The 23,163-nt window shown below is 56.5% G+C and overlaps 3 protein-coding genes across 8 annotated transcripts; 1 reads left to right on the top strand and 2 right to left on the bottom strand.

The window, feature by feature from the left end:
* Positions 1-64: 64 nt before the first annotated feature.
* FBXO6 (F-box protein 6) lies at positions 65-4,571 on the bottom strand. Of its 2 annotated transcripts, XM_090268598.1 has the most exons (6): positions 4,267-4,571; positions 3,923-3,985; positions 2,165-2,291; positions 1,601-1,696; positions 649-784; positions 65-523 (listed from the first exon to the last, which is right to left on the bottom strand). In XM_090268598.1, exons 1-6 carry the CDS (start codon positions 4,529-4,531, stop codon positions 281-283), a joined length of 930 nt encoding a protein of 309 aa, XP_090124724.1. In that variant the 5' UTR covers positions 4,532-4,571; the 3' UTR covers positions 65-280. The 2 variants fall into 2 exon arrangements, with proteins under 2 accessions (XP_090124724.1, XP_090124725.1); XM_090268599.1 differs by lacking the exon at positions 3,923-3,985 and having other exon boundaries at positions 4,267-4,569.
* Positions 4,572-8,039: 3,468 nt separating this feature from the next.
* Positions 8,040-13,190, bottom strand: FBXO44 (F-box protein 44). 5 transcript variants are annotated; one of them, XM_090268595.1, is made up of 6 exons: positions 13,095-13,190; positions 11,582-11,870; positions 10,322-10,419; positions 10,051-10,146; positions 9,810-9,945; positions 8,040-8,905 (listed from the first exon to the last, which is right to left on the bottom strand). In XM_090268595.1, exons 2-6 carry the CDS (start codon positions 11,844-11,846, stop codon positions 8,667-8,669), a joined length of 834 nt encoding a protein of 277 aa, XP_090124721.1. In that variant the 5' UTR covers positions 11,847-11,870; positions 13,095-13,190; the 3' UTR covers positions 8,040-8,666. The 5 variants fall into 5 exon arrangements, with proteins under 5 accessions (XP_090124721.1, XP_090124719.1, XP_090124720.1 ...); XM_090268593.1 differs by lacking the exon at positions 13,095-13,190 and adding an exon at positions 12,691-12,917; XM_090268594.1 differs by lacking the exon at positions 13,095-13,190 and adding an exon at positions 12,691-12,895 and having other exon boundaries at positions 10,293-10,419.
* A 96-nt stretch (positions 13,191-13,286) lies between these two features.
* Positions 13,287-18,623, top strand: FBXO2 (F-box protein 2). Its single transcript, XM_090268592.1, has 6 exons — positions 13,287-13,366; positions 16,296-16,652; positions 17,083-17,212; positions 17,283-17,378; positions 17,797-17,935; positions 18,181-18,623. The coding sequence occupies exons 1-6, from the start codon at positions 13,345-13,347 to the stop codon at positions 18,313-18,315; spliced, it is 879 nt and encodes a 292-aa protein (XP_090124718.1). The 5' UTR covers positions 13,287-13,344; the 3' UTR covers positions 18,316-18,623.
* The last annotated feature ends 4,540 nt before the right edge of the window (positions 18,624-23,163 follow it).

Raw genomic sequence — 23,163 nt, 5'->3', positions numbered from 1 at the left:
AAGGGCCGCTTCTCTACCAGAGTGCCAGGGACTCTAACCTCCCACTCCTAGACCCAACCCAGGCTGGTTTTACTGAAAACATTTATTATGACAAAATGTCAGAGCTACATTAACAGTAAGTTACAATCTGGTGGGTTTGCCCAAGCTTACAACTGTGGCAGGAGGTCCTTGGGCAGGGGGCCTTGCTGCCCCATGACAGGTCATCTCTTGTCTGCAGGGACCTTTGGCATTGGGCTGGCAGGGACAGAGGACGGATAAATAGCTGTCAGACGACAGACTGTCAGAAGGGGTTGTAGTAATGAAGTGGGGGGAGCCAGTCGGCATCCTCCTCCTGCCCCGGCCTGGGCCTGGGTGGATGAGTTGTGGAGGGTGCTGGGTTCCTGGTCATCTTAGGGCTGATGATGATGCTGCTGTTGGTGACACGGGGCCCATACCAGCCTGCCCAGAACTGGGCGTCTTTGCCCCCGTGCTGGAACAAGATGTGGCGGACGCCCGGAGGATAATCTGAGAAGGTGTGGGAGACCTGGTGGGAGGGGAGAGGAAATGATTGCCAGGATGGGGAGGGAATGAGATCCAGGTAGGAGGGAGAGCTGGGGGCGGTGCAGGCCCTGGGAGAAGTGGGTGGCAGGCAGGCAGTGGAGGCCTCACCTCTGTCCACGTGGCATCATTCCACTGATGGATGGTCACAGGTGGGGGCTCGAAGGAGGCCAAAGTGATGTAGTCGGCTGAGACCAGCTGTACTCGGATCTGGTAGGTGCAGGCACAGTCTGCTCTAGCGGCAAACCTAGGCGAGGGTGGGGCTCAGGACTGTGCACCCAAGACCACGGGGGTTCCTGCTGGTGGGCAGGCAGCACGCCTACAGATTGGAGCTCTGAGTGTCACTTCCCTTGTGTGGCCCATGAGGCCCCACCTTCAGTGCTCCCTGGACCCAGCTAAGCAGTCTGTCTGGGCTCGGCCTCGGTTACTCTGACAAAAGGGCAACCCTTTTGGGTATTTCAGAGAAGAGCTCACCTTGAAAAGCAAAGCACAGAGATAATGCCCCAGGCTGTCAGAGTGTGTCACCTGTACACTGCAGTGGGCCCGGCTGTGGACTCAATGGGAGATTAAGGGACACGTGGCCTGGGTGGTGGGGGCTGGTACAGAGCTCACCCTTTGCTCAGCCCTGCTGTCCCCGCCCAACCCTCCGCAGCTCTGCATGCCCCTCAGTCCCTACCCCTCCACCCTCATTGTCGTGGCCCTGGTTGGAACTGGGTCCTGCTTCTGCCAGGGGCCGAGGCAGAGCCTGGCACAGCTCTGTGCAGAGAAGGAGCTTGAGAGCTGTGGGCTGCAGTGACAAGGGGCAGGGGAGGCAGGTAAGAAGGCCTGTGAACATCGCAAAGTCCAGGAAGGCCGAGGCTTGGTTGCCTGGTGCTCTAGTGCCTGTTTGTGACAACTCATCTGTAGGCCTCAGTTTCCCCACCTGTAACATGGGGTCAGTGGGGAGGCCGGAAGGTGCTACTGGACGAGCACATGCGGGGTCCATCGGTGGGGCGGGGCACTCTCCCCAGGAGTCCTCAGGAAAAGTGGAGGATGCAGAGCGTGGGACCCCGGCCGCACTCACCAGTCCTTAACCACGATGTCCGGCCGGAACACGTCCATTAGCTCCTCCCAGTAGCCCTCGGCTTTGAGGTTCACCAGCTGGGACTTGAGGCATAAGCTGGGAGCAGAAAGAAAGGCTTGTGTTCCCAGGTGTACTTGGTGTGGCCCAGACCCAGGAGGTGGTTCAGGGGACTCAGCCCTGTCCCCTGACCGCTTCAGGACAGCTACTGGCTGGTGCTGGCTCTGGCGCCTACCTCAGTGTAGACCCGTAAGAAACATGCAGGGAGTTTGACTCCCTGGCCTGGGCAGCATCTGATCCCAGTCCCTAAGCCCCACCTCCTGAAGCCCCCAGGAATTCACATTCCTAGGTCAGGAACAGCCTAACTGCCCCCATGGGCTCCCAGCCTCCTTATATTGATCTCCACCCTCCAGTCAGAGCCTACTTCTGCCCCAGGAAGCAGGAAGACTGAGCCAGGGTTGGAACCACCTCCCCGAGCCTCACAGAGGCGCTGAGCAGGTAGGCCTGGGATCTGGCCAAAGGCACCCTGACCCCCCAAACCAGCCTGCTTGGTTTAGTTTGTCTTACTCATAGGACGTGACAAAGTACTTCCTGACTTCGGAGTCAGGAAAGTCTTTCCCATGGGCTCCAGGTAAGCTCTCCACCTGCCAATGGTCACCCCCGTTGGAGTCGATATTCCAGAACGCCATATCCTCTAGGAGAGACAGAAGCCAGGGAAACATCAACGTGCAGCCTGTCCTCCCCATCTGGGCCAGGGAGTAACAGTGAGACTCAGGGTTCGCTCATGCTCTGATCCCAAAATGCACCCAACTCGCACCTTGGAACACCCCTACAAAGCTCAGCTCCTCCAGTCCATTCCCACCTGTTGCCACAGTATCACCTCTGATCAGGGAGCCTCTCCCTCCCACTGTCCCCGACTAGCTTGGCTCCTAACATGAAGTGGGGGTGGGGGGGCGGGCGGCAAGAACCACTTCTCCTCACTTCCATGTTGCTGAGGATCTCTGGGAAATACCGAAGTTTCAGTTCTCAGAACATTAAATTATGAAGGTCCTGTGATGGCACTTCTGTTCTTAATGGCTAATGTGAATTTGTCCCAGTGAGATGACTGACATTGTCCCTTGACACCCTAACCATGTCACTGAGATCTGAGGGGGTGTGAGGACCGTTTACAGGTCTGTTGGTGGGTCCCAGGAGACCTCTGCCCTGGATGGGAAGGATAACAACTGGGAGAGTGGGCATCGTCTGGGTTGGAAGGATTCCCACCAGTTGGGCTCAGTGGGCTCTGGTCTCCCGCCTCAGATGGCGTGTTTCTCACCAAGGCTTTCCAGAACAATCTCCAGGGGGCCTTTTCCAAATGACTCCCTTACCTCCTCCACAAGGAACCCACACCTATTACCCCAGTGCCCAGGTCTCCCTAGGAGAGAACCGGATGGGCAACACACAAGTCCGGGAGCTGGGCTGCCCCAAGCACAGGCCCAGGGAAGGATCTGAGCGAGGCTGGACTGCCCGCTGCGAGGCTCAGGCCAGCGCAAGGCAGGGCCATGTGTGCTGACTGCGCTGGTGGCCCGGCTGGGCAGCTTCTGAGTGGAATCTGGGGCAGGTGGAGAGATGGATGTTGGGCGGTGACTTTAGGGCTTCTGTGAGGGGCCCGAGGGCTTTCGGCGGCCAGACATTTCTGAGTCTTCGGGCAAGACACTCCTGCTCGAGGCCTACTGTTCCCATCTATGAAATGCAGCTGACCCTACTTATTGGCCAACATGAGGTTAGAGAGGGAAAATAGACACGAGAGGGATTCTAAGTATACAGACAATGCCTCTTAATCAACTGCTGCTGTAGCTGCAATAAAGAGCAAGGTGCCTGGTACCAGTAGTCCCTCGCTATATTGCAGTTCACTCTTCATGGCCTCACTGTATCGCGGGGTTCTGCGATTCTGTAGACGTTAAAGTTACGTAGGTTAAAGAGTAGAACAAATGTAAGGTTCCTACTTCGGGGTGGGGTCTGGAACGTAATACCCGATGAGTGACGCAATACTGTATATGTAGTAGGTGCTGCACGAAGGGGAAAAACCTGGCAAATACAAGAGAACAGGAGCTAAACAGGGGCCTCGAGTTATGTGATTGTAGTCACCTCAAAAGCCTCGCTTTCTTCATCTGTATAATTGGGATAATGGGAGGGTAATTACATTTGTGAAGAGCTCCGGCTAGTGCCTGGCACAGAGGAAGGCCTCCATAAACATTAAGCAGCTCTGACTGAGCTAAAGTGGGGGGGGAGTAGGTGGACCTGCAGTTTGTTTATTCATTCAACAAACGCTTCTTGAGCACCTACTATGTGAAGGTATTGTGGATGCTGGATGTAGAGAGGCGAGCATGATCCATCGGGCCCCTGGGACTTGAAGTTTGTGGTAGAGAAAAAAAAAAAAAAATTAAAAACGCAGATAAAAAGTAGTTCTAGGTTATGAGAAGTTCTATGATGGAACTAAACGGGGCTGACAGGATAGAGGCAGGGAACACTGTTTTCAGACGGGACCAGGGGCAGGTCCCTGAAATGAGACCTCAAGAATGAGGGGAACCAAGGAAGCATGGTGGGTGCTAGGTTTTGAGAGAACAATCCAGGTAGTGTGGGCATAACAAGGGCAAAGGCCCTGAGGTTCTGGAAAGGAAGCAGCCCACCTTCAGCACAGGGATTGCGTAGCAGGTTCCTGCGGAGGCTGCATAGAAAATAGAAGATCTTCCAGTCGGCGACAGGCTCGTCCCAGTCCTCGGTGATGAAGCCCTCGTGCAGGCTCTTGCGTTTCCAGAGGGTCACAACATCGATGAGGTCGCGCCAGAGGCTGCAGACTAGTCTGCAGCGCAGCAGCAGCTGACGGGCAGGCACGTATGTGAACACCTCCAGCAGGATGTTCTCAGGCAGCTCGTTGATGCTGACCAGAGCCATGGCAGGGGTGGGGGTGAGGTGCACACACAGGCCTGTTGGGGGGCGACAGTGGTTATGAGCGCTGACCAAGGAGGTGGCCTCCTCAGAACCCCAGGGTCCTAGGTCAGGGACTCCTAATCCTGCTTCTGTTTAAAATGGGGGTTTAAAACTAGAAGCATTTGAGCATCCTTCCAGCACATAGTAGGCCCTCAAAATATGAACGAATTTTTAAAGATTTGAGAGGAAGGGGGAGAGAGAAACACATCGATTTGCTGTCCCACTTATTTATACAGTTATTGGTTGATTCTTGTATGTGTCCTGACGGGGGATGGTGGATCGACCCCGCAACCTTGGGGTATTGGGATGGCACCCTAACCAACTGAGGTACCTGGCCAGAGCCAGACTAATTTTTTAAGAGGCCTTTCTCCCCATTAAGAAAATAATTGCTTAATTTTACGCTGGTGCATAGTAAGATTTTACCAAGGCCACATTGCTGTCTGAGAGATATGTTGGGGTTTGTGGTGATATTTTAAGTGTCGTGAATTCACGGTTATCAAATCTTTATTACTATGGCACAGCTTCATTAAGTTGTGGGGCTAGTCCCGAGGGAACCAACCTCTCCCTAAACTGCTTACTTTGGCCTGGAAGCCAGGTGTGAGAAAACGCCCAAATGAGAGCCCCCTCCCCTCCTGGGGTGGTAGGCTAGAGTCACTTTGAAATGCCCAGAAACCAAAAGGCAGGTGGTTTGAGGGCTCGGAGCAAGACTGCTTGGGTTTGAATCCCGGCCTGCAGACGCACTGCAAGCTATGAAAAGGAGGTGACCACTGTGCCAACCTCAGAAGGGCCGGGCCGGGGAAGGAAAGCATTTAGCGCACACACGGTCACTGACACTTCCATCATTGGAGCAAAAGCAAAAGCAAAAGCAAAACCACAACGAACCCAAGTATGTAGTGGTAGAGCTACTGGCCCCTAAGAACGCTTTCCTCCCGCTACACCTAACTTGCACAAGCGGTTTGACCCGCAGTGGCCTGAACCTTGCCGGGGGCGGGGGTGTGCCCGCAATGCCGGTAATGCGGAAGTCCAAGCAGATCTACCCACACCTAGAGGCACTAGAAAGTCTCATTTTCCACAGAGACTGGGACAAAGAACTAGTTCAGCGTCTTCTCGAAGCTCCTGTCCCCGGAAAAAAAAAAGGGGGGGGGGTAGGCGCGCACGCGGGCTCCTGCCCAGGGAAGAGTATTTTAGCATGGCAGAGAAAAAAATATATGCGTTGTGCGAAATACTATGATGGATAAAAACTTATGTGGGCCAGGTCTTCTAATACTTCAAGACACGTTTGTTTTTTTTTTAAGTGAATTTTTAAACGTTGGCGACTTCTAAAAGCGCTGTCTAGGCAAAAGTCGCGGGGCCCAGGTACGTGCGCACACCCCTCACTTCGGCGTCCAGAGCCCGGACTTTGGCTCGGGCCTATTATCACTCCCTCCACCCGTAGTTTCTGTCCTTCGTGGGCCTAGCGCGAAGCCTGGCTGCGCGGGTAGTGGTGGGGAGCAGCAGTGAAGCACACCCTGGCATATTCACGCCATTTCGGAGAAGCCACCTCGCCCTTACTGGGCTTCCCACGTGCCCGCCCGGAGTCACGCGCTGGCTTTCTCGCCGTGGACCCTCCCAACGACTCCTCAAGGCGCTACCGAAAGCAGAAGCCGCGGTTTGGAAACGCCGGGAGCCTGTTCCAGGCCCCGCGGGCGTGGGAGTGCCGGCTGGTCCCAGTTCATCCCCCCGCGGGGGTGTCACCCGCGAGGTGAAGCCCGGACGTCTAGCGTGTTTTGGGGCGGCCGGCCAGCCGAGTCGGAGCCGGAGCCAGGGCTGGGTGCCGCGGGATTCCGCGTAGCGCGTGCCCAGACTGAGACCAGTCTCTGCCCCGCGCCCCGCCCGAACCCCACCCCGCGGTCCCGGGAGTCCCTCTCGGCCCGCCCTAGCCAGAGTCCGCGGGTAATGCCCCGGGTCGCCCCCCTTCCCGGCGCCGGACACTCACCCCTCTCCGCGCCTGGGGACCCCCTGTCCTGTCCTCCAGCTGGGTCGAGAGCTGGGCACGGGGCGTTGCGCCCCGGCAGGACCGGAGCTCCGCGGACACAGAGCCTGCGCCCCCCGCTGCGCCCTCCGTTCCCGCCTCGCCCCGCCCCGCGCTGGCGTCGTGCGCCGCGTCGGCCCGCCCCCTCCGGCCCCGCCGGCCCTGACCTCGTCCTCGCGGGGTGACGCCATGGAAAAAGGAGTCGGGGCCGTGCCACGGCAGCCCGGGACCTCATTCCTTAAACGTCTCCAAGCGTCGAGCGGCTCAGCAGCCGGGACCCAGTTTTTCCCTTTGCTTCCTCATGCCTTCCGGGAGCCCGAGGCTCCTCCTACCCAAGCCCGTAAACACCCCAGCCCCGCACCAGCCATTTCTCAGAGCTCCTCCACCTGTTCCCGAGATAAGTAAAGGGGGTGGGGTCCGTGCGGGCGCCGGGCCCCGCCCCCGCCCCCGCCCCGGAGGGTGATTCCCGAAAGTGCGAGTCAGGCTTAGCCTGCCTCCTGCCTTCCCTAGGGCTTGACCGCGGGCGGGCCTCAATTCACTCAAAGGTAAAAAGCTCTCTGCGTTCTTGTCTGCACTAAATTCATTCATTCTCTCTCCGCTCTACAATAATTACTACGCACCTGGTACTTCCGGGCACCACAGAGGGTTGTGCAGGCTGCGCACCGCGCAGGGGAGCGGGGCCAGAGCACATTAACTCCTCGTTAGGGCTGTGTCTTCTCTAAGGAAGGGTGTCCCTGGCTAACTTGCCGCACAGCTGCCGAGGGGTGGTCCCTGCCGTGGCTGAGGCCCTAATCTAGCCCATTGTGGAGTGACATGATTAAATTCAACAGCAGTTACTGAGCACCTACTGTGTGCCAGGCACCATTCTAAGTACCTTGGCTTCTTCTAATGTCATTAAAGCTCTCGGCAGAGTAAGCAGTGGCTGGGAGGTCATTGCTGACCCAGCATGAGGTGTATGCAAGGGCTGCCGGGAGATACCCACACACCCCACACCCAGGCTGCAGCCAGACCACAGTGGAAGCCAGCAGTCCTGATAGCTGCCGGGGTGAGGTATCTGCAGCTCTTCAAGGGATCTGTCCCATTACCCTGGTTCTGCGACGGTCTGGCTCCCGAAATGTCAGCCCCTCTGTACCTTGGACAGAAGCCTCATGTGTTGCCCCTTTGGCAGGTGTGAGGACTCCCGCCATGTTTGCCCTTTCCCCGCAGAAACCACAGGACATAGTTGGGCTGGGAAAACCTTTTATTTGGTTGCATGCAGCAGGGACAGGATCAGAGCACTGACGTCCTTTCAGCAAGAGGGAGAGGCCTAGGGCAGGGTGGAGAGCTCCTGTGAGTGGCAGTTTCAATCGTGGGGTGGGGACCTTGTCTAGGCATGGAGGTGGTCCTTGTAAACCCTCACCCCGCTCATCCTGTGCTCACACATCCTGGCTCTCAGAATCAGAGCCCAACCCCAAACCGACCTGCTCTGGGTGACCACGTACAGGATTCCGGAGGTCCTCTGGAGAGCCCCGCCCCACCTAGCTTCTGGGGTCTCATCAACAGTGAGGACAGTCTACACCTGGTGTGGACTCCACCCCACCCTGGGCCTGCCCATCTCAGGCCAGGCCCGAGCCTCTCTGAGCAGGCAGGCAGGCTGAGCCAGAGCTTGGGAGCAGCAGAGAAAGGGACAGAGGACAGGCCAAGCCAGCAGAGTCCTCCTTCTGCTTCCAGATCTGTCGGAGCTACAGTTACCTGCTAGCACCTGCATTATCGAGGGCAGCCACAGGCCTGCCAGATGTCCTCCACACTGCCCCTGCTCCAAGGGCCCCAAAAAAGACAGGAAGAGAGGCCCAGGAGGGGACAGTAGAAATACAGATCTAGGTTGCCATCTGAGCTTGGAGACTCACCTTCAGAGGAGTCTGGGGGAGGATCCTGGGGGAACACCCTATACTGCCTTAACCTCAGGGACCCCACCTCTTAAAGGCCTGCCCCGTCATCATTCAGGTCGAGCCCTCGGGTGGAGAGCTGGCTGTCCACAGTGCGTAACGGCCGCACAGATGCAGAGGCTCCTCAAAGAAGAGGTGACTGGGGATCAAGGATGAACTAGGTCTAGGGAAACCTGGCCCACCTCCCCTTCCCAAGCCCAGCTTCTCTCTGACAACAGTTTACCAGTGAGGGCTCTGTGGATGGGGACTCGGGGCTGTCAGGGCAGCGGGGGGCCCGATGGTGATGCTGCTGTTGGTGACTCTTGGGCCGTACCAGCCGGCCCAGTAGTGAGTGTCCACGCCGCCGTGCTGAAACCAGATGTAGCGGACGCCGGGCGGGTAGTTGGAGAACGTGTGGGAGACCTGGGGGGGCGGGGGGCAGGTAGAGGGAGGGAGCAAGGTCAGGGGAGCTGACCCTGAGGGTAGCGCTGCCTGAGAGGCAGAGGGGCGAGGAGGGGTCTGCTATCTTAGTGTTAGACCAGGAGTCAGCGAAACTGAGTTCCAGTTCTGACTCTGATGTTGGGCAGACCACCTCCCCTCTCTGTGCCTAAGTTTCCTCAACCATAAAATGGAGTAAAATCCTGGAGGGTCCACTCTGCAGGATTATCTAAGTGTGGCGCAGAATGATGAAGGAAATTTCACAAGCTTCCAAAGGATGTCCGAGACAGTCACTGCTGGGCACATGTAGCTACTTAGGTGAAAATTGGTTAAAATTAGGTGAACTTAAAAAGTCAGTTCCTCAGTCACACTAGCACTGGCTCTTACTATGTGTCCGACAGTCATGTGTGGCTATTGGCTACTATCCTGGACAATGCAGACAGACCATTTTTATCATTGCAGAAAGTTCTGCTGGACATCACTGGTCTGGATCCAGAGTTGACCCCCTGCCTATTTTTGTAAATTTTATTGGAACACAGCTAGATCCACTTACTTGCTAAAGCTGCTTTCACAACGCAGCTGCAGAGTTGAAGAGCTGAGCAGTTGTAACAGAGACAGTAAGGCCTGCAAAACCTAAAATATTTCTATCTAGTCTTTTAAGGAAATGTATGCTGACCCCTGGTCTAGAGAATAGTCACAATCAATATTAGTAATTAATAATAGCCTTTTTGAACATGGGTTTACCAGCATCACTTCACTGACATCTTTCAGAGCCCAGAGCAGCAGAAGCTCAGGTGAGAAGCAGCAGAGCTGGGATTTGAACTCAGACCTGTCTGGCTGTAGTCTCAGCCTTGAGCAGTGTGCCCCGCCACCTTCCTGGCCCACATACCTCCCTCCACTTGGCATCGCTCTTCTGCTGGATCATCGCTGGGTCTGGCTGGAAGGTCCCCAGAGGCGCATGCGCTGACGACAGGAGCTGAACGCACAGCTGGTACTTGGACCCGCAGTCCGGCCTTGCTGCGAACCTGCAGGCAGAGGGAAGGCCCATTAGGGCCTTGGAGATGGGGGGCAGGGTGGGGGTGGGGCGCCTGAGTGGCACACCCCCCCAAACCCTCGCCCCAGGCACTCACCAGTCTTTGACCTTGATGTCCGGCCGTGTGGTGTCCATCAGCTCCTCCCAATACCCTTCGGCCTTGAGGTCCACCACCTGGGACTTGAGGCAGGTGCTGGGGGTGGGCGGAGGGTGGGAGGGGCTGGGGCTCACCACTAGGGCACTGGGAGGCTAGGACTGCTCCCCCAGAGTAGGAGAGACCCCAGGGTATAGTGACTTGGGCTTCCTCCCCACCCAAGAGCCCCTGACCTTGGATCTTACTAATAAGAAGTCACGAAGTATTTCTTGACCTGGTCATTGGGGAATTCCTTCCTCTGGTCTTTAGATAGATCTTCCACCTTCCACTCATCGCCTCCATTCACGTCCAGGCTCCAGAATTCAAATCCCTCTGGCAGGAAAGCACAGTTCAGATTAAAGGGAAGCCCCTCAGTGATCACCCTCTCCCAAGGGCCCTTCCTCCCGGTTTTTCTCCCTGTATCTTAGTGGTTGTCCTCGCACCCTGTGCTGTGGAACACTGCAGGTCACTAGTGCCTGCCTTGATCTAGGTGCTTCCTGTGTGTCAGGCACCACAGGAAGTGATTTCCACTGGGAATTCTGAGAGACACGGTGATATGAATGAGCAGCCCCCTTCTGTGATGCAGAATGCTCTGACGCTGGCCAAATCTGGGTCTAGTCCTATCTCTGCCAGTACTGAGCTGTGTGACCCTAGGCAAGTTGCTTTCCCTCTCTGAGCCTTGGTTTTGTCTTCTAGAAACCGGGGTCAAGAACAGGAACTGGCAAACTTTCTGGAAAGGGCCAAAATATTTTAGGTTTTGTGGGTTATATATTGTCTATCACATAGTATGCTTTTTTTTTTTAAAATCCTTTAAAACTGTAAAAACTATTCTTAGCCTCTGGGCCAGATCTGGCTCATAGACCACAGTGTACCAGCTCCTAGTCAAAAACATAACTGTTGAGGAGTCAGGTGTGGCAGGCATCTGAAAGCTCTGGAGAACCTGGAGTTGTTTTATCATCATTTTGCTCCAGAATTTGGCCACATAACAGAGAACGAGGTTCCCCTCCCACCCCATCCCAGTGTGTGGCTGACGAGTTATACCATAGCAAGGGGACAGGGAGCTCTGGGTAAGTGGAGAAGTCTCGTTGTATCTGTTGTTGAAATGTGCAGGAAAGAAGTCTGGATCTCTCATTCTTCCATAAGCAAAGCCCCCTTTGACCTCTGGGACAGTCCCACTTGGCCTAGCCCTGAAGGCCGACTTCCTGGTCTTGTGTCTGGGGCATAATTAGTCCTAACTGGCCAACATTCCCTCTCCTAGGAAAGGTCACTGGGGAAGTAACCTTAAGGGTGACCTAAGAAATGCCACTCTTGGCCTCACTTTGCTCATCTGAAGAATGGGTACACTACCAATACTTATGTTTTAGGATTATTGTGAGACGATTCAAGGAATTAAGTCATTGAAAGTGCCTAGCTCATAGTAAGTGTTGAATAAATGCTAGCTGCTATCCCGACACTGTGTTTGCTGGGGGCGTGCCAGACCCACTCTGCACCCCACCTTCAGCACATGGGTTGTGCAAGAGGTTCCTGTGGAGGCTTCGTAGGAAGTAGAAGATCTTCCAGTCGGCCACAGGCTGGTCCCAGTCCTGGGTGATGAAGCCCTCCCGCAGGCATTTGCGCTTCCAGAGGGTCACGAGGTCGATGAGGTCGCGCCAGAGGCTGCAGACCAAGCGGCAGCGCAGCAGCAGCTGGCGGGCGGGCACGTGTGTGAACAGCTCCAGCAGGATGTTCTCAGGCAGCTCGTTGATGTTCCCCACCGCCATGGCTCCTGGCTTCTGGACGCTGTCCTGTGGTCATTGAAAAGCGAGGCTACACACCGAGCCCTCTCTCTGGGACCTGGTATTTGCAGCACCCCATGGTGGCGGAGGTTCCCATCCCAGGTCTGCCATTGACTGTCTCGGGAAAGTCACTGTGACTTTCTGGGCCTCGGCGCCCACCTCTGTAAAGGCGGCTAAGGAGGCCTGTGGAGAGTTGGCTGGATCTGCCCAGAGTCGCACAGACAGGAACCGAGGGAAGGAGCCTGAGTCCTCTCTGGTTCTAGAGGCAGCCTTTTTTAGTACGCCAGAGTCTGTCGAATGGAAATAACAATGCGCAGCCCCGCAGAGCACTCCAGTCCGTCCTGCGCCTTCTCCACTCTCTCTCCCATCGTCGGAGAGAGGCGGGATGTTGGGGGCAGGAATAATTCTTGTCTCGGACGTAGGTCCAAAGGGCCCAAAGCGACTTTCTCAAGACCGCAGTGGAAATGATCTGCCCAGCTGGGACTGGAGAAGCGGTGGGCGACGGAAAGACCTTTCCTAGCTATACCCCGCCCCCCATTCCCAAGTCTGGGCTCCAGGTCCAGGGCCTGGTCCCCTTGCGCGCCTTCGACCTCCCCATTCCGCCTCGTGACTTTAAAATGTCCCCCAGAGTCGGGACTCGGACCCCCGCACATCGAAGAAGACCCCAGCCCGGGTTTCCGCTCGCGCGGTCCCCGCGGCCTGGGACTTGTCGGAGTTGGGCCTCGCTCAGCGCACAGCCGCAGGGCCCGGCTCCGCCGAGCCCCAGCCAGCCCGCACGCCCGCCCGCGCCCCCGCCGCGGCCACCCCCGCAGCCGCTCCGCCCGCTCACTTGCATTGGGCCGCCGCCGCGAGATCCCGCTCGGCCGCAGGAGCTGGGGAGGCCTCCGCCTGCAGTCGCTGGAGGATGCGGCCCAGCGCCGGCACCGCCTCCACCGCCCGCTCCCCTCCCCGCTCAGAGCCGCGCCGGTGCGCGCCGGTGTGCGTGGGGCCGGGGACGCGTCCCCGCCGAGAAGTAGGAAAATTACTCGGGGTGGGGGTGTGCGGGGCGGAGCCTCGGCCCCTCCCCCTGGCCTGGCTGCGTGCCCCGCACCCTCCGCATGACCCGGGCTCTCCCGGCGCTCTCGCCTCCTCCTCCCGGCAGCCAACCCAGCAGCGAGCTGGGAGAAGGCTCAGATCGGACCCCCACCCCCATTCAAAACAAAACAAAACAAAAATAAGAAAACGACTCCGGACCTTTCCCGGCCTCCTGGGTTCGCCGTGGAACCTGCAGCCTCAGGCCTCGGGCAGACAGCTCCGGACTGCGGGGCGTCCCGGCGCCCGGCCAAAGGCGGGGCGGGGGCGGGGACGGAGGCAGAGGCCTTTAAGAGGCGCGTCGGGCCGGAGCGGACCCAGACGCTGGAGGCACCTAGACTCGCCGACGCCTAGGGACTCGGGCAGCCCCGCAGCGCTCTGGTCCTCCTCCTCGCGACCGCCCTCCGCAGCGATGGACGGAGACGGTGACCCAGGTAGCCGCCGCGGCCCGGACCCATTCGCTCAGCCTGGGAGGGGAGACCAGGGCAGGCGAGCGAGTGGTACAGGGGGTGGGTGCGGAAACCCAGCGCTGCAAACTTTCACCTAAGCAAAGCCCTCCGGACAGTCTCAGAAGAGCACGTCCTCTGTCTGGTATCTTGGTCTGGCGGGAGTCCTCAAGAGGTGACAGGCCGGGAGGGAGGACTCCGGGCTTCCGTCTACCGGGGGAATAGCATAGGAGTAATCTCCAGTTCCCGCCTCCCAGCTTTCTGAGAGTTTATCGGGCTGGGGTCTGGGAGACAACTGTGGCAGGGGACACTGCAAGCCCCTTTCTTCCATCCATTTCTTTCATTTGTCATCTCTGGCTGGTGAGCGGCCTGAACCCCCATGGGTTTCTGGGGGTTACCGGCCTCTCCCCACCACATCCCAGCCTTCCTCCTGAGTTGCCTTGTCTGGAGGGACCAGACGCCCAGTGGGGACCAGGCCAGCGGTGAGGGGAGGTTGGGCACCAGCTCTCTCCAATACCCAGGGCGCTCTGAGACTGCCCAGTCATCTTGTCTGGCACCAGAGACCCCCCTCCCCATCCTTCGAGCTGGCTGAGCTGGCGTGGCCTGCAGGGGTTACCAGCTGAGTCAGGATGGGAACAAGTGCTTCCTGCAGACTCTCCTGTCCCTTCCTCAGCATCTGAGAGTGGGCACTGCTTGGGGGAGCAATGGGATACAGACCAATGTACCCTCAGGTAGCCAAGCCCCCTTCTCCCAGCCCTGAACATCCCAGCTCCTTCAGCTCCCACTCCCAATCCTCCATGGCCCCCCTGCCACACCCTTAATAGGGCCCCAGAACGGGCTCCTGCTTTTTCTCAGGGCCTAGCTATTCCCTGGACTCCAGGGCCCAATCCAGGTGAGTGAATCAGCCTTGGAGGCACTTCCAGGGGCCAGATAACTTTCCGATAGCAACAATGTGGGGAGTTGTGTGTGCTTGAGCAAGGGTGGGGGGGGCCTGTAATCAGATCTGGGGCCTCAAGTGCCAGGCCTGGGGCCAGGAGAGGGGACTGGGCGAGGTGCACCTTTCGGAGGAGCATCAGGTGTCCACCAGGGCCAGGGCAGGGCAGGGGGAGGGGTGGAGAGGTGAGGACACTGGGCTCTGCTCCCTAGAGAGCTGTGGGCAGCAGGGTGGGCAGCCGATGTGGCTTCAGGTCCTGGCACTTTCTTTCTGACTTTAAACTCTTCTGCAGTGTGACTCGGGAGAAGCCGGGAAGTGTCTCTGGGCTTTAGTTTCATCTTTGCCAAAAGGGAGGGGATAAAGCCCCACATCATACAGATGTGGCCAAATAAATAAATAAAAATGCTAATAATGAAGGGGACGTGCTCTGCTGAATAATAAGATTCACTAAATAAGATCTACTGAGGATTCACTGTGCACTCTGGGCTCCGAAAGGTAAACCCCGATTCAGCAGTCAAGGGTCGGATTGTGTGGGAGGGGGAGAAAACTGCTGCATGTGAGGAGGTAAAGGGTGGGCAGGCTGGGGTCCTCATAACACCCAGACTTGGGGCCAGGCCCTGCCTGTTCCCTCCCCTAGTGCCTGGCCTATTTCCACCACCACCTTGGCTTTCCAAGGTTCAGCCCTTAGGAACCCCCTGTCCTAAGTCTGAGAGCTGTGGCCTCCGCTGTAGCTCAGAGTGGCCTCATCTCCTCTCCACACTGTCTCCCTCCTCCAGAGACACTGGGCACTTGGTATCTCCTTTCTCAAGACTTCGATGGCCTAGTTGAGGCCAGCTGGGATCCAGAAGATAGTCCAGCCTGCAGCTCCTGATATCTGTCCACCTCCTTACAGTTTAGGATGCCATTGCCCCCGCTCAGGGGGTTTGAACATCAGCACTGTCTGAATGGCCGGGCACTTTACAGATGAGGAAACTGAGCCAGGAATGGAAAAAACCTTCCTCTCTGAAGCACTTATTACAGCTCCCTGTTTGACACATGGTGTCTTGTAATGAGACCCTCTCCCCCATCTCCAAGTCAGAGACCCCTGGTTCCTTAGATCCCCGTGTCCCCTTCCCTGATACTAGCAGTGTGACTTTTGGCAAGTCACTTCACATCTTTGAGCCTGAGCATTTTCATCTGCAGAATCAAAACCATAACAGTGCCTCTTAATTCAATGAATTATTTTATTGATGTGTGAGGGTTAAAGGTGGCTCTGGGGCCAGGCTGCCTGGGTTCAAATCTAGGCTCCAACCACTCATTTGCCATGTGATCCTCAGCCAGTTCACTTCTCTGTGCCTCAGTTTCCTTATCAATGAAATAGGGGCAGCCATAGAAAAAACCTTGAAGAGATGCTGCGAGGCTTTAAAGAGTAAATGAAATTAAAATGCTTAGAACAGGCCTACACTCACTAAGTACCCGATAAATATTAGCTGCTGACAGTGTGCCAGGTGCCAGGCACACCTCGTTCTTGTCTTCATGCCCTCCATCTAGTCCCAAGAAAGGTGCTTTAAAAACCGTCACACACTAGGACAATACTTGGGAAGGACTGGAACTCCGGCGGTGAGAGAATGTAATGGTGAAGTCTAGGAGGGCTTCCATGAGGAGGTGACAGGAGCGGATGCGGGGGCTCTCAGAAAGTGGTTGGAAGGATTAAAGAAGTTCGTATGCGAAACGTAAGGCAGTCCTGTTAATGTTCTCAGTTGCTGTTATCTGCTCAGGTATGGGGTGTACTGGCCCTGCACGGCAAACTGAGGCCTCTGAGGCGGTTCTTTGGATTTGGGGTTGTTGGTCTGTGGCCCTGGTTCCCTTGGGCCTCCCCAACTGGGGACCAGTTTGTGGTCACAGAATATCTGGCCCCAACTGCAGAGCGGGAGGCAGATACCTGGGGACTGTAGGGAGATAGTCTGGGGGGAGTCACCACCGTTCACCCCTATACCCCCACAGAGAGCGTGGGCCAGCCTGAGGAGGCGAGCCCCGAGGAGCAGCAGGAGGAGGCGTGCGCGGAGGAGGCGAGCGCCGGGGAAGAGGAAGAGGAGGCGGCGGCGTACCTGGACGAGCTGCCGGAGCCGCTGCTGCTGCGCGTGCTGGCGGAGGTGCCGGGCTCCGAGCTCGTGCAGGTGTGCCGCCTGGTGTGTCTGCGCTGGAAGGAGCTGGTGGACGGCGCCCCCCTGTGGCTGCTCAAGTGCCAGCAGGAGGGGCTGGTGCCCGAGGGCGGCTCCGAGGACGAGCGCGACCACTGGCAGCAGTTCTATTTCCTGAGCAAGAGGCGGCGCAACTTGCTGCGCAACCCGTGCGGGGAAGGTGAGGGTCAGCCCCTATGACCCCCTGGCTGGGGGCTCAGCTTCGCCCTCTGGAAAATGGGCCATACACAATACGCCAGCCTGCTTTGAGGGTGAAACGAGATAAAGTGCCTGGCACAATGGCCCGCACAGAATAGCCCCAATAAACACTATTGAGTATCTCCCTGTCCACCTGCTCCCTGGGGGTCTCTTTCCCAGGTCCTTCCACCCTCCGTGACTCAGCCCCGGGGTGCCCTGTAGGGGACCCTGCCAGGAGGGAGAGAGAATCCAGGACAAATGGGAAGTGTCTGCCATTCAACCCCACTATCACCTCCCACCCGACACCATGAAAGTAGCAGTTGGCCCAGTACCCGACTACGGGGGCAAGAGCCAGCGCCGCCACACCCTCGGCAGGGACTGGGTGACTAGGGCCGGCTGTCGTGTTCCTGCAGAGGACTTGGAGGGCTGGTGCGACGTGGAGCATGGCGGGGACGGCTGGAGGGTGGAGGAAATACCCGGAGACTGTGGGATGGAATTCATCCACGATGAGAACGTGAAGAAGTTCTTTGCTTCCTCCTTTGAGTAAGGAGAAGGGGGATGGACGGGAAGGGGGAGAGGGGGCCTCCACTCCCTCCTAACTCACTTCCCCCAGGTGGTGTCGGAAAGCGCAGGTCATCGACCTGCAGGCTGAGGGCTACTGGGAGGAGCTGCTGGACACCACCCAGCCGGCCATCGTGGTGAAGGACTGGTGAGCCGCCCCTGGGGACTGGGTGGGGGGTGGGGACTAAAGCCACTACCTTACTCGGGGGGCCACTGCCTCCCAACTCCAGTGGTTGTGACCACGTGGACCTGGTCTCCAGGAGAAGGTGAAATCCACTTTTCCTCCTGAGTTTAAATGTTGGCAAAAAATACTTTTGGCTTTAATCTGTTTACAGTCCAAACAACGTGCCGTTTGTGGGCTGGCTTTGGGCCCAAGGTTGGGTCTGGCCCACTTGGGTGTTAGTCCTTGGGTTTGGACCTTGGGCAAGTCAAGTTCTCTCTCTGGCCTCAGTTTCCTTATCTGTAAAATGGGGACACTGGCGGTAGGGTGGGCAGGGTTAGCTTCTGTAGACTGCCAGGCCTACCGGCTGACGCATGCCCCAGCGCTCGTTCCCGCCCTGGGGCAGGTACTCGGGTCGCAGCGATGCCGGCTGCGTGTATGAGCTCACGGTGAAGCTGCTGTCGGAGCACGAAGACGTGCTGGCCGAGTTCAACAGCGGGCAGGTGGCAGTGCCACAGATAAGCGACAATGGAGGCTGGACCGAGGTGAGCTTGGAGGCGCGCTGGGGCGGCGAGGCGGGTCCTGGATGTGACGGGCGGGGCTTGTGAAAACCCCGCCTCGTGGGCGGGGCAGGGCTGGAAGGGCTGACCAGTACGGGGGGGGGGGCGGGGGGAAGCACCCTGGGGCTGAGAAATCGAGGGGTGGGGCTAGTGGTGAGTCAGTGGGCCGGGTGGGTTGGCCGGGGAAGGCCTCGGGGCTCCCAAGCCTGACCCTTCTCCTCACCCCCCAGATCTCCCACACTTTCACCGACTACGGGCCCGGTGTTCGCTTCGTCCGCTTCGAGCACGGGGGCCAGGACTCCGTCTACTGGAAGGGCTGGTTCGGGGCCCGGGTGACCAACAGCAGCGTGTGGGTGGAGCCCTGAGTGATCCCTCTTCCAGCTTCCCCCAGCTGCCCCAGAGGGGCAGAGGCCTGGGGTAGATAGGCCTTAGCGGTAGTACCCACACCTTCCTCACCCCACGCACTTCTCTCCCGCCCCTTACTCCAAGCCCAGCCCCCATACAGGTAGAGAAGGTTTTTTTTTTTTTGGCATATATTTGCACCTGGAAAATAAGATGGGTGAAGGCTTGGGCCTGGACTGGGCCCACCACTAACTCTCCCACCCCTAGCTCAGTGCCTGCCACAATGTGGACGTTCAATAAATATTATTTGTTCAAGGAAGAAATGAATGAACACCTGTCCGTTTGCATCCTTCCCTGTCTCCTAAGCGCCCCTGGCTCAGCCTGGAAAAATACTTGGTGGGGCTCCAGCTGCTTTGGTTTCCAGGGCCCATTGGGCCGGTGCAGAGCCAGCCAGGCCAGGGCTGGCGGACAAAGACTGGGATTGTGAGGCCGGGGAGTGGGGAGCTGGGCCTGGCGCCTGACTGACACCCAAGCTGCCCAGAGGCCAGAATGGGGGGGGGGGGCACCCTCCAGGCCTCTCGATCCCCTTGGGTGATGGCAACACTTCATCTAGGGTATGAATTCTTCTGGGCCCAGGGATGGATGTCCATGACCTGGGGTGGGGCATGGGAAGGTGGGGGTGGGGGAGCACAGAAAGAAAGGGTCAGCTTGGTGTCCCTCTTCAGTTCATACCCACTCCATGGCTTTCCTCCCTGGCTTGCTATTGACTTGGACAGGAGTCATTAGCATCTGGTCTCATTGGTCATTTTCTAAGCCCTGCCCAGAGCCTGGCCCCTGGCACTGGTTTGTGGGGAGGGGTGGAAGGATGGGTGTGGGCCAGGCTCGGTGCCAGGCTCTCTCTCTCTCTCTCTCTCTCTCTCTCTCTGGCCTCCCCAGCAGCTCTCAGACCCAGCCCCTCCCCAGGGCTCTCTGGATGGTGGCAGGTACTGTAACATCAGCTCTCTTCGATGTGGTGACCAATAAAATCCCCATGCCTCTCCAAGCGTTCCTTTGGTTCTGAGCCCTGATGCCACCTGCTAGTCAGGTGGGATTGCAGGGTTTAAGCTGGGGCCTGCCTGCACTTGTTCATTGGTTCACTCATTCACTCACCCATTCACTCGTGATTCCTGAAGTCCCCATCATGGCCAGGCCCTGTGCAGGGCCCTGAAGTGACAGGGGTGAGCAAGACACTCCTTGTCCCAGGAAGAGTTATTGTCCTGGCTGCATTGAGGAGGGGACACTCTGGGAGGGGATTTATCTGGTGTCCTGGGGGGGTCTCCAGTCTAATGGTCGAGGCATAGTCCCCTCTCTGGGGACATCCTTAGTCTGATCGGGAGGCAAAGCCCTGACCTCAGAGAATGGCCAGTGTTAAGGTGGCACTCCCTGAGCACCCCTAGTCCTTTCTAGGGGATTTAACAATGTGGTGAATTCTAGTTATTAGCTGTGTGGCCTCAGACACAACCACCAGTGGGCCAGGGTGCCCAGTTTGATGAGGATTCATAAAGGAGGAGAGTCACCCCTGTGAGCTCCCAGGTTTAAGTATAGCAGTAACAGGCAATGGGAAGCTTTGGGGTGAGGCGCGAGGATCGGCATGCGGGAGGCCAGACGGGGTTGAGTCGGGAGAGGACCAGAGCCTGCCTTGGGGCTGTGGGAGGAGGCTGGACTGGGATGTCAGTGGGCCTGAGTGGCTGGGAGTCTGGGTCTGGGTGCCTGTGAGGACTGGATGTCAGGGCAGGAATTTGGGGGCCATGGAAGGTGCTGGAGTGGGGGAGCTCCCCATGGGGGTTCAGGAAAGAGGCCCATGAGGTGTCTGGGGCTCTGGGCCGGAGACAGAGGAGTGGCAGTATATGAGGCTAGCAGTCAAAGCCAAGGGTACTGATGAGGGCCAGGAACAAGTGTGCAGTGAGGCAGAGAGGGCCCAGGGAAACCTCAAGTCTTTGGGCCGTGACGGGGAGACAGAGCAGGGGTGGGGTGCGGTAAAAGGGTACAAGTCCAGCAAGGCCACCCCCAGCCAACTGCCTGCTCTTGGAGGAAGGAGCCAGAAGCCCAGAGGCTAGATTCTACCCCCAGAGCCTGCAAAAGAGACCTGAAGGGCTTGGATAATAGCGTGGTCCAGACCCACTGTCCCCAAGTACTTGTCACTGGGGGACCTTTGGATAGACTGGTGGTATTGAGGTGGGAAGACAGGACAGCTGCTCCTGAGTTGTCAAACGGCTGATGCTACAGGGGTGGGGTGGGGGTGGGGAGTGGTGGGAGATAGACCTTCAAGGCTCACTGTGCCCAGGGCAATCCTGTCACACCTCTCTTGTCCCCGAGATGGAGGTGGGAAAGGGAGAGAGGGCATTGTGAGACTCCTTTTTCACGTCATGAGACTGAAAATGAGGAACTTTCCTGGCAAATGGCACAGAGAATCACTGGAGGAGCCCAAGTTCTAATCCAGGTGCATCTTGTTCCAAAGAGCTTGCTCTTAACCCCTCAGCTTTACTGTCCCTAATCTAAAGGGCAGAGATGCACCCTTAGGAACTGTACAATTAATTAATAGGACTGCAGATACCAGCTTCCTTCAAGGGAAACCTACACAGTCCAGCAGCGGGCGCCTGAGGGCCCTTCCGGACGGCGGGGAGTGCCGAAGCCAGAGAGACAGCAGACCGGTTAGCCAGCCACATTGCGCCATAGCCGTGAACATTGGCTAAGGAGAGAGAGGCCTGCATGTCCCCTAAGATCCTTTCTAATTAATCAATACTTATTGAGCACCTACGTTCTGTTAGGCAGGGGAAAAATAGGCAAGGACTCTGCCTTCCTGGAATACACAGCTTAGACAAAGAAATATAAACACAAGAATAAAAAAAATTACTAACATTGCATACATAGTACTTAATATCCATGCCAGGCACTACTCTTAGAGCTCTCTATATGAATTCATCATAATAACCTTATGAAGGGGGAACTATTATTACTTTTAGTTTTTACAGATGAGAAAACTGAAGCACAGAGAGGTTAAGCATCTTGTCTGAGGCCACACAGCTAATAAATGGAATTCCATTCAGCCACTTAGGCTCTTGACCTCGATAGTATGGTAAACAAAGTAGAGAGTGAGGATGGGAGTGCTATTTTGCTCAAGGTGATCAGGGAGGAGCTCTTTGAGGAAGTGACATTTGAATGATGAGGAGAAACCAGCAGATAACTGGGGGAAGCACATGGCAGGAGCAGTAAGTGCAAAGGTCCTGAGGTGGGAATGGACTTCTTTACAGATCAGAGAGGCAGCCATCATGGCTGGAGCTCAGCGAGCAAGTGGGGGAATGATTTGACATGAAGTTGGAGTTGTAGGCAGGCAATCATGAGAGTTTCCTGAGCACCTACTGTGTGAAGTATCTTATAAGGTATAAATGCTATAGGAAACAGAAATGGTATCAGTGTCCTTTAAGGAAAAACCTTGCTTTGTCCAGCAAGAACTGGGATGGGGAATTAAATACCAGTAACTGCCAGTCTAGTTGATGAAACCAAATTTCCCAACAGTAACAGGATGAGCGATGATGATGACAATGATGATGGTGCCAATGGCAGGCATTTGTGGAGGCTGTGCAGGTGCCAATTCCTGTGCTAGGCACACAGACTCATTGAATCTGCTCAACAGATATTCCTATTTTATAGATGAAAGAGCTGAGACTCAGAGATGTTGGGTAACTTGTCCAGGGTCATACAATGAGTAAGTAGTTGAGGCTGGGTTTCTAGCTTAAGTCCTAACATCTTTGCAATGGGATATGATCAAAGATGGACACATGCCAGGGGACAGAGCTAGGGGCTCCGAGCTGTGGGAGACTGGGAAGAGCTGGAGATAATAAGGACGGTGGGGTTTTGGGGCTTCTGTGCATATCATTGCCTGGGGAGGAGGAGAAGGTGCTAAGTGTTTCTGGGCCACCTTAGTTAAGGAGTCAGGAGAGGTAAGATGAATTTCCTTTTGAATTTCATTATGGAGCCCACTAACCATTCTGCAGTTGAAAAAAGTTTCCTTTCCCTGTTCTCATTTATTTACTTTGTAAATCTGGATTTTTGTATGTATAGTACCTTTAGTTGTGGACCTAGAGGGAAGAGGGCAAGAAGGACTAGTTCCTCCATAGACCACTAGGTGGCAGCATTGTCAAGGGAGTACCCAGAATGGGACAGTTCTGCCCAGTTCGGGGAAAAAGGGGGGCTTCGAAGGTTTAGTTTGAACCCCAACCTGATTTCTTTCCATTGCTTAGGGCTAAGCCTGGGTCTGTAGGGGCTGGGCCCTATGTCCTGGCCTGGGGCTGCTCTTACACCAGAGGCTCCCGAGAAACAGTTTGGAGGTTGGGTCCTCTGGGGCACAAGTCTGGTAAGACTAAGAAGGGCTGCTGGTCTCCAGGGACCCAGCCCCAAACAGATCTGGGTCCTGGAACTCCTCGGCAGTCCTGCCTAGGCAGAGCCTTGCGCCTGCAGTGAACACAGACCACCCAGGCAGATCCAATCCTGATCTCCTGGTGAGTAATGACTTTGCTATTTTTTCTCCCATAAATTAAACCTAATCTTGTGTTGACTCTGCTGAACCAGGAGAATAATGAGGAAGATTAAGATGAGATGGTATTCATTCTTCTCCAACAAGAGCCAATTAATTGCTGGCAGCATTACTGCCCTGAGCCAGGAGCTCTGCAGACAGGGTAAGCAGGGCTGGGGCCTCTCTCCTAGAGCTTCAGCTGGGCTCTGTTAGTGATGCAGCAGCAAGGATTTCAGTCAGATGTCAGGAAGAACTGCCTGGGTGAGGGAGGGGGCTGGGGTCAAGGAGAGGGATGTGAAGAGCATGGAAACACCCACCC

This window comes from Furipterus horrens, unplaced genomic scaffold (genome assembly GCF_987537825.1).
Source record: "Furipterus horrens unplaced genomic scaffold, mFurHor1.1.pri manual_scaffold_3, whole genome shotgun sequence".
Taxonomy (NCBI): Eukaryota; Metazoa; Chordata; class Mammalia; order Chiroptera; family Furipteridae; genus Furipterus; species Furipterus horrens.
This window is presented reverse-complemented; position numbering and strand designations above follow the sequence as displayed.

What these genes read in the sequence shown, in the direction of transcription:
- FBXO6 (XM_090268598.1), bottom strand. Translation starts at nt 4,531, where the DNA reads ATGGCTCTGGTCAGCATCAACGAGCTGCCTGAGAACATCCTGCTGGAG. An exon ending in ATCCACAATACCTTCACATA is followed by an intron (nt 2,292 to 3,922) that starts GTAGGTGCTCAA and finishes TGTCTCTCCTAG; the next exon opens with AGGATATGGCGTTCTGGAAT. An exon ending in GACATCGTGGTTAAGGACTG is followed by an intron (nt 785 to 1,600) that starts GTGAGTGCGGCC and finishes ACCCTCGCCTAG; the next exon opens with GTTTGCCGCTAGAGCAGACT.
- FBXO44 (XM_090268593.1), bottom strand. An exon ending in GCACAACCCATGTGCTGAAG is followed by an intron (nt 10,420 to 11,581) that starts GTGGGGTGCAGA and finishes CTTTCCTGCCAG; the next exon opens with AGGGATTTGAATTCTGGAGC. An exon ending in GACATCAAGGTCAAAGACTG is followed by an intron (nt 9,946 to 10,050) that starts GTGAGTGCCTGG and finishes CTCTGCCTGCAG; the next exon opens with GTTCGCAGCAAGGCCGGACT.
- FBXO2 (XM_090268592.1), top strand. Translation starts at nt 13,345, where the DNA reads ATGGACGGAGACGGTGACCCAG. An exon ending in GGACGGAGACGGTGACCCAG is followed by an intron (nt 13,367 to 16,295) that starts GTAGCCGCCGCG and finishes ATACCCCCACAG; the next exon opens with AGAGCGTGGGCCAGCCTGAG. An exon ending in GCGCAACCCGTGCGGGGAAG is followed by an intron (nt 16,653 to 17,082) that starts GTGAGGGTCAGC and finishes GTGTTCCTGCAG; the next exon opens with AGGACTTGGAGGGCTGGTGC.